This window comes from Esox lucius, chromosome 22, assembly GCF_011004845.1.
Source record: "Esox lucius isolate fEsoLuc1 chromosome 22, fEsoLuc1.pri, whole genome shotgun sequence".
Lineage (NCBI taxonomy): Eukaryota > Metazoa > Chordata > Actinopteri > Esociformes > Esocidae > Esox > Esox lucius.
The window spans coordinates 7,091,901-7,101,500 of record NC_047590.1 but is presented as its reverse complement, the minus strand read 5'-3'; the positions used below and the strand labels follow the sequence as shown (position 1 = coordinate 7,101,500).

General features: G+C 44.4%; 1 protein-coding gene across 1 annotated transcript; it reads left to right on the top strand.

Annotated features, from left to right (window-relative positions):
- Positions 1 to 5,108: 5,108 nt before the first annotated feature.
- On the top strand, positions 5,109 to 8,495 carry fzd7b (frizzled class receptor 7b). The gene is made up of 2 exons (XM_020042542.3): positions 5,109 to 5,498; positions 5,825 to 8,495. Exon 2 carries the CDS (start codon positions 5,836 to 5,838, stop codon positions 7,513 to 7,515), a length of 1,680 nt encoding a protein of 559 aa, XP_019898101.1. The 5' UTR covers positions 5,109 to 5,498; positions 5,825 to 5,835; the 3' UTR covers positions 7,516 to 8,495.
- The last annotated feature ends 1,105 nt before the right edge of the window (positions 8,496 to 9,600 follow it).

Sequence of the window (9,600 nt, the reverse complement as noted above, 5' to 3'; positions counted from 1 at the left end):
GGAGAGAGAGAGAGAGAGAGAGAGAGAGGGATGAGCAGGAAGGCAGAAATAATAGGGTGTTGTTTAAATTAGCTAGTTAAAGGCAGAGTCCCCAACCCTCGTCCTCCCGCAGGGTACCGTGCTAGCTTCTACATGGGGGAATTCTAATGAAGGAAGGTAATATTTAGATCTCTGATTTGCCCAGAGCGTCTGGGATATTGTTACGACACAGGTGAAAAGAGAATCAGCAGTAAAACAGAAATGGATCTTGAGAGCAAGTCAAGGTAGTGTTTCTTCACTCCAGAACGCCTCAGTGACAAAACAGAGTTTAAAGGGCCTGAACAGCAGGACAGAACGCCCTGCGTTCCACCACCCAGTTTCATAGCAGATCCTGCTCTTGGGGACTGCACGATGACTTATCAAACTTACACACTAAATTCTTTACTGTGACTGGTCAATATCGACAACCTGACATGACTTCAGAAATGCCAAAGATTTCTATTCTGTCTTGAGTCCGGTTGAGTGGATTTGGGCTGCATCGGCTACACTTACCAAGCTGTCTGGAACGAATTCTGTCCAATACCAAGGCTTCGGCGACAATTAACGGGCTAACCCGCCGGCTCCTATCTTAAGGGTCGTGAAACTGACGTCTGTTCTCCAGATCTATTCGAGGGGGGGGGGGTGTCAGAGTGAGACAGTGCATGAGGCATTTGGAGTAAATCAGCTCCCCCTGGTCTCCAAGCTCCAGGCTACATCCTTTAGTTAAACCCTGGGTGACCCCTAACTCCATGCAGCACTCTGCATGCTATCAACTGAACACCGCTGTCTGGATAGTTCACTGATGCCATAACGCTAGGAATTATTCTGGGTGTGGGAAGAACAGCAAATATCTGTGCAAGATATGATATGTCTATGATTGGCATAGCCTGGGGGATGTTTCCAAGAAACCCTAAAGCATTTTCTCTGCGTATAATTTACAAGTATTATATAGTGTAATCGCTAGCCGCATACATTTTTGCCTTTTTGGTTGGTTTTCATTTTAATCTTTATTTAGGTACTTTTTATTCTCCGACGATTACACAATACAAAGTGATGTAGTTGTACTTGTATACATGGTTACTGTGTTTTAATTGTTAACAGAATGAGCTGTGTCTTGGTATCCTCCTTGCGTTGTGTTGTATTTACAAACTTCTTTGCAATATCTATAGATTTTATTTCATGCCAATAACGTGATCCGAATTTGAATTTGAGAGAGAGATCCCTCAGTCATCATGGGAAAGAAAACGTGGTAGCCGTGATTTAAAAACAGATCTCCCTTAATACTGACCAAGCACAACACTCCCAAAGACCCATGTACCAATGCACTGCCTAAAGTTTCCCACCAGTTTCTATAGGCAGAGCAAGAGGGTGAGAGACAAAGAGAGAGAGGGAGAAAAGTGGCAGGGTTATATAGAGAGGGAGAAATCGAGATATATTGAGAGAGAGAGAGAGAGAGAGAGATGGGGAGAGAGTGAGATAAAGTGAGAGAATTCAAATTGACATTCCCTGTTTGGCCCTCTAGGCTCTGTTCAATTGATGTTGGGAGCTCGGCGTCTCGTACACTCACCTCGCTGCCTCTCAGATTAGACAGGGAGAACGTGCTGCTGCTGTTCTCTTACTGTGATCTATTTTTAAAAGGCACTCCAGAGGTGCTTTTAATTTAATTAATGGAATACTGTAAATTAATCAATAACCGAACAGCATCACCCATCGCTGACGAGATCTAAGGCATGATTAATTGATTGATGGGTTGGTTTTGCGAAGATGTCTCGCTGAGATGGAAGCCTGGGATAACTTGCACAGTAGACAGCGTTATATAATTCCTTATTAAAGTTTTCTGGCTGTGAAACTCCAGTTAGTGCTCAGTTCATCTGAACGCGATCTATTCATTCCATCAAATGGCCACATTTAGTTTCAGTTTACTGTTATTCCAAACTACATACAGTTGTGGTTGTATAAGCCGGTTGGAATTTGAACATACTGCCTCAACTAGGAGCAGGAGCAACTGCAAGCAAGCTCTGACACACTGAATGTTGTTCGATGAGAGACTTAAGCACACTCGCCAACATGTGCCGTCTACCCTTCAGAACTGAGCAGGGTGACATTCACTCTCGCTTGCTGGCAAAAAAACACAACGGACACGCGTTGCCAAAATGGAGAGGGAGACCACCTACTTGGTTTGTGTGGCAGCCACACGGCGCAGTGTTGAGTATGACACACTGCCGACAGGAAAGTAGAGCAGGAACAGAGCTCTGAGGAAACCCATCAGTTGGAGTGCGCGTCCCAAACAGACCCCTATCGCCTGCATGGCTTGGGTCAAACAAAGTGCGCAGTTCAGGACACACATCTATACATATATTTTTGTAATGGTCTCCACACTGTGATATACACTCAGTTTATTAGGCACACGCATCCGATTGTTCTGATTTTTCAGTGTGCGCTTTCGTCCCAGAGATGTTAGTCCATGATGACTCCATAGCATGTAGAATGGAGTTGTGCTTTCTCAGGTACTTTTCTGCTCACCGCTACTATGCAGCATGGTTGTTTGACTGTTTGCTGTCCTCATGTTAGCCTGGAAGGTTCTCGCCATTCTCCTTTTGACTTCGCCCGTCGCCAAGCTGTTTTCACGCCGAAGTCACTGCCACTGACTGGATGTTTTTTTGTTTGTCTAACCCTCCTCAGGAAACCCCTAGTAACGGTCCTGTGTGCAAAGCACTGGAGGGCTGCTGTTTCTGAGGTCCCAGAACAGGGACACCTGGCACTGACAAGCCTGGTGCGCTCAGTGTCACTTAGGTCACTCAATCAAATATTAACTGAATGCCTCAATGCCTGCTAGAACATGGCCATTGGGCCCGGTCTGACTCAGTTTGTAGTCCATGGGACTTTCAAAACCAGGGTCCTGTGGGTTTCCATTACTAGGATAAAAAAATATATATCCACTCACTACTGTAAGTCTGTCTGGATAAGAGTGTCTGCTAAATGACTTAAAAGGTCAGTGTGAATGGCCACATTAATCATGAACGGGGTGGTGTAGCGTAAAGGACCCAAAATCTATTGAAGAGTCATCTAAGTTTGCCAAAATCTCACTCTCGAGCTGTTACCTTCCTCGATGTGCCAATGAGCCACTGTGTATGAGCTGAGGCTGATCGTGGGGGGAGGAGGAATGAGAAAATGGCTACTACTGTTATTGTTCGTTTTCCTGTAACTAATGGTAGACTAATACATTTTACACAGGTTACCTCATGAAAAGATGCCTGGTCAGTGGTGAGGGCTGCAGGCCATGACCATCTCATCTCTCGGTACATGCTAATGTAAACTAAAACAATATGTAAATGATTCGCAAGGACCATAAGGCCCATTTCCCCGTAGTTAACTCTCCCTGCCTTCAAGTCAGTAAAAAGATTAACCAGTGAATAAACCCCCTTTAGGTTGACTTTAAACAGTGCGGATCAGCATGCTTTCCCAACTAGGCCCTTTTAATGCAGATAAGAACGAGTCACAAAGACTGCATGGGTAAAGTTATTCATAACAGATGGAGATTGGGGTTAAGATCTATAATGTGGTCTTACAGAGGACGGAACAGTGGTAGTCTTTAGGCTAGTAGGGCCCATTGAGAAACAGCAGTGACAGTTAGGTTATAAACACACACATATGCAGTCACGCACATGTGCGCGCACACACACACACACACACACACACACACTGACACACAGTACAGAGCTCCCTCTTTTTAATCGCAGCTTGCTTTCAGCCCCCAGTCAAAAACATTCCCATATGGCTTGTTGCTGCTGCATGGATTCAGAGGGAAGGTATAAATACATAGCTGTATTTGCCGACCTCGGGGCTTGTGTTCCGCTGGTCTCTCTGAGGGGAACAGAGGGAGAAGGCGAAGAGAGGAGTGGGAGGGGGGTGGGGAATGTACTGTATGGCTTTCTCTGCACTGGGAGCCTCGACTGAAAAACAGAACGGAGAAGAAAGAAGGTGAGAGAGAGAGAGCAGCAAATTCATATGATGAGTGGAAAACATCAAGGCATTTCCTCCCCGTCAGCTCCTCCAACACAATGGACCACCATCTCTACAGAGCCATGACGTCACCAAAAAATAATAATTATATATTTATATATATATTTTAGGAAAGAAGTGAGGCTAAAAAAATCCATACAACAATGTCACTACATAAAGAATACAGGATATGGTGTTACAACATAAAGTTTGTGTCACCAGGTGTTACAACATTAAGTTTGTGTCACCAGGCGTTACAACATAAAGTTTGTGTCACCAGGCGTTACAACATAAAGTTTGTGTCACCAGGTGTTACAACATAAAGTTTGTGTCACCAGGTGTTACAACATAAAGTTTGTGTCACCAGCCCTTGTTGCATCACAAGCATGCATATTAATCTCAAACCTCACAAACAACCTGAACATGTTTTGTATTTTAAAGACTTGTGTTGGCTTTTCTTTAAAAATGTATATGTACTAAAACATACCTATAGTTGATTTCATGAGAAAAAAATTATTAGCCACCTAACATATAACACACAGCCTCTCCAGTCCCCATTACAAGATGATTTACCAGAAATGTTCCATTTTGAAATAAACAATACCATAAATATGTCCATTATTACTCTACTTTGTCACAGGCATGACTTAAGGCCTTAACCCTGGATTATTTCCTGACAAACAAAAGCAGATATAGGGCTTGCAATAAGCTGTAGAGTATAATAGGCTAATGGCCTAATGTTATTTTTCAACGCAAAATGTTTATGTTTGAATGTCTAGTAAATTACCCACGCTGTGGTTAATTCTTGTATTCAGTTAAACGCTTTTAGAAATTTAATTTCAATTTCAAATGTGAGTTGGAGATCGAATATTCAAGAATGTCTGTGACAACTCCCAGCAAAGTAACATGTTGTGAACGTAAACGTTTATACTGCTTTAGGCCTACTCTGTAGCAAGTCTACTCTATGAAGACAGGACAAAACTCCACCCTTTTCGCTTCAGTCCAATCAATTACGAGACGTGAGAAAACAAATCATTCAATTGGTGGAGAAAGTGTGGTTTCAAGGCGCCCCCGAAAATACGCTGGAGTAGTGAGCGATGGGCTCCTAGAAACGGATCAAACTCAGTTGAGTGTGTGGAACCAATCTTCGAACTTGCAAGTTTATCCAGCTAGGCAGATCACAATTCTAACGGTGTGGAAAGAATTAGTTTCCGGAGTAGCCTAGTAGGCGTTTTTGAACAGCTTTTCCTATTACTTCTCTTTTGAGCCGGGAAAAACGTAGTAAAATAGCCTAATGCGCCCGGAGCTGAACACTGACTGAGTTGTTGGAAAGTGAGATGGAAAAACACGAGGATTTACGGACTTCAACTTTGCATCAACCTAATGTGATCTAACAAGGACTTTTGGGAATCGGCAAGAAATTACGAATTCCCATTTCAAGTGATAGGCATACATTTGTTTATATAACGAAGAAGCAGGTCAGTAAAGAGGTCTACGAAATTACAATAGTCTTTATTGAAATTGTCCATGTTTTCAGTGGTTTGATTGGAATATTCTATCTCTCCAACAATCCTCCATTTTCTTCGAGAGTTCCATGAACATTAGAATACGGAATGTGGTGGGAGAGCTACCGAGGCCATTTATCAAACATTTAAACGTGTTTCTACTTAAGTCTATTCCCTTTTGATATCAGCGTAGTAGGTTCAGACATTTAAACGTTTTTGTGGACAGAAATTTTGTTTTTTGGAGCTTATCTCAGCTCCGGAGTAACATTCTTTGACACTTTTTTTTCTTCTGAACACAGGGGCTGCTATCATGGCGGTAAGGAGAACCTGGGGGTGGATTTGGATAACGGGCTTTGCGCTGGTCAATGTGTCCCTTCTGCTGGAGCCGTGCACCGGTCAGTATCATAGCGAGAAGGGCATTTCTATACCAGAACATGGTTTTTGTCAGCCAATTTCCATCCCGCTATGCACGGACATTGCATATAATCAAACCATCATGCCGAATCTCTTGGGACACACAAACCAGGAGGATGCGGGGTTGGAGGTCCATCAGTTTTACCCGCTCGTGAAGGTCCAGTGTTCTATGGACCTCAAGTTCTTCCTGTGTTCCATGTATGCGCCGGTGTGCACCGTTCTAGAACAAGCCATCCCCCCATGCCGATCACTGTGCGAGCGCGCACGCCATGGCTGCGAGGCGCTCATGAACAAGTTCGGGTTTCAGTGGCCAGAGAGACTCCGGTGCGAGAATTTCCCCGTGCACGGCGCTGGGGAGATCTGCGTGGGTCAGAACACATCAGACACGGACATCGCTACTTCGGACCCTCCTCCCTTCCCTCCTGAGCTCATGACCTTACCCCCTCACCTGGTCCGCCCTGCAGCCCAGCCATTCTCTTGTCCCCTTCAACTTCAGGTCCCAGGCTACCTCAACTACAAATTCATGGGTGTGAACGACTGTGGTGCCCCATGCGAGTCCACCAAGCCCAATGGGCTGATGTATTTTCGTGAGGAGGAACTTAAATTTGGCAAACTCTGGGTGGGCATCTGGTCGATCCTGTGCTGTGTGAGTACACTGTTCACTGTGCTCACGTACTTGGTGGATATGAGGAGGTTTCGCTACCCGGAGAGACCCATCATCTTCCTCTCGGGCTGCTACTTCATGGTGGCGGTGGCCTACACGGCCGGCTTCTTCCTGGAGGATAAGGTTGTCTGCATAGACAAGTTCAAAGACGACGGTTACAAGACCGTGGCCCAGGGCACGAAGAAAGAGGGCTGCACCATCCTCTTCATGATCCTCTACTTTTTCGGCATGGCCAGCTCCATCTGGTGGGTCATCCTGTCCCTGACCTGGTTCCTGTCCGCCGGGATGAAGTGGGGTCACGAGGCCATCGAGGCTAACTCGCAGTACTTCCACCTAGCAGCCTGGGCGGTACCAGCGGTGAAGACCATCACGATCCTGGCCATGGGGCAGGTGGATGGGGACCTCCTCACAGGGGTGTGCTACGTGGGGATCTACAACGTGGACTCGCTCCGAGGATTCGTCCTGGCCCCCCTGTTTGTTTACCTCTTCATCGGAACTTCCTTCCTGCTGGCTGGCTTCGTGTCCCTGTTCCGGATCAGAACCATCATGAAGCACGACGGCACCAAGACTGAGAAACTGGAGAAGCTGATGGTGAGAATAGGGGTGTTCAGCGTGCTCTACACGGTCCCGGCCACCATCGTCATCGCCTGCTACTTCTACGAACAGGCCTTCCGCGACCACTGGGAGAAGACCTGGCACATGCAGACGTGCAAGCGTTTTGCCGTGCCGTGCCCGACCAATAACTTTGCCCCGATGACCCCGGACTTCACCGTGTTCATGATCAAGTACCTGATGACGATGATTGTGGGGATCACATCCGGGTTCTGGATCTGGTCCGGGAAGACGTTACAGAGCTGGTGTAGGTTTTACAAACGGCTCAGCAACAACAACCAAGGAGAGACGACGGTATGATCTTTTAAAGCAGCATGTGGAGGAGTAATATGTCGTTTTTTTTTATTTTTATTTTATAAAACTTGACCTAGCATATCCCAACTCCTATGGGACATTTGAACTCTGGCAAAACTGCTTCTGACTTTTGAGAATGTCCCTCCTGACAGACCGACGAGCCATTGACAGGGACTGTTTTTTTAGTTTTTTTTTGAGCGGTTTGACATTTCCATTACCCCCATTTCAAATTGCAAATGAAAATTTTATAACCTCATTTAAACGTGACTTTTAAACCACATTGTGCAACAGTGATTTCATAGTGGCAACAGACAAAGGATTTGTTTTGACATGAACTTTTCATATTTCAAAAATGTTTTTCAGCTATTTTGTATAATGGAGTGAGTTTGTCAACCAAAGAAAAACCAGGATACAGAACTAAAGTCTGACAAGACCAATGTGTCTTATGTTTTTCTCTGGTCAGGTTGAAAGGAATGTTTTTTGGAATCACTGTGTTTTGCTAGTTCTTCTGTACAACTCTTAATGTAAAATGTTTTGCTAAGTGTGGCTGGTGTTACCTTTAGACTAACTTGAAAGCATCTCAGTAGAACAATCATCATGGTTCAGACACAGATAGCAAATACACTTGCTTTTTGTGTTGGATTACGTGTGTGTGCGTGCATGTATGCGGCGCGTGTGTGTGTGTGCGTGCGTGTGTGTGTGTCAGTCACACGGCTCCCTTTTACTCATCTAGTGCACTAAGTTTGACCAGAGGCCTGTGGTGACCATGTCCACTACATGGAGAATAGGGAGTCTTTAGGGATATAATCTAGCTTTAAGATGTTGCTATTAAATTGACACGTTACAGGTCACATTGTAAATATACACTTTTTTTTTTAAACATATGTATTTATAATAATTATAATCTTGATGTTTCTACTTGATGTTTCTTAATGCAATATGGCTTGTATCTGTACAGTTTCACAGAATAAAATGCTACAATTTTTTTTCTTCTGTCCCTCTTTATGTCATTGCTGTTCATTGGAGATGCTTTTAGTTTGTTTAAAGTCTAAAGCAAGGCAAAATAAACCCTGCACTGAGTTGAATGAAGATTCCACATCTGTCTCGCCAATGTTTGAAGATTTAAATTCAAAACCCCAATTACCCGTAAGTTCTGCATGCACAAGAATACCTGTAATGCGGGAAATGTCGCAGTTATACTGAATGTGGCTATTTTGTTTTTCTTGTGATCTCAGATTCTACCCTCCAGGTTCTTCCACTCAACCTGCTTAGCTGTGGAATACTTGCTCCAATGCCCCTAGGTGTCAAGTCGATAGTGTATCAGAGAGAGATGAATAAAGACTATGGTATCTGTGTAGAAAAATAAACATCACGATGACTTAAAGCAAGGGTAAAGACAAGACCGGCAATGTGAGAAGATTTGCCCCTACAGCTTACCAACAGGAAATTTCATCAGCGGACCTTTCTGCAGTAATGTGATATCCCTTCTTTTTCCCTATCTCCTATTTGGAGTTCACCTCTCGCCCTTTTGTTTTGGTTGTGCCATAGATAGGGTGGAATGTAAGAAAAACATTTAGGCAGCGGTGAACATTTGGTGCATCAAGCTGAGAATGTGATCTTGTGGACCATAAATAATCTCAAAAAGACATATCACTGTCGCTGTGTTACAAGGTCAACAAGGATCACGGAGAGACAGAGCAACAAAAGATAACGCTATCTCCAATCAGAGATAGTACAATGGATTTTAGTTTTTTGCATCTAAGAGAGAGAGAGACATTTATAGGTGATTATCTGTTGCTAGGTTTCCAAGTTGTATACGGTAAGGTAAGGCCTCAATGTTGGGGGACGGGATCCACAAATACGATGAACGTTCAGTGTTCTGCAAGCACAATAGTAAAGGTCTGTACAGGATATGTTGTAACTGAGTTGATATACTGTATATATTACTGAGACATGTTCACACACACACGCACACACACACACACACACGCACACACACCCCTCCCCCGGCCTCCTGACTGGCCCACATCTGGTAGTGTTTTACCACTGTGAGGTATCCCAGGCTCGGAAACCCGATCTCCTCCAGGCAGT

Coding starts and splice junctions, on each gene's coding strand:
- fzd7b (XM_020042542.3), top strand. CDS start 5,836: ATGGCGGTAAGGAGAACCTGGGGGTGGATTTGGATAACGGGCTTTGCG.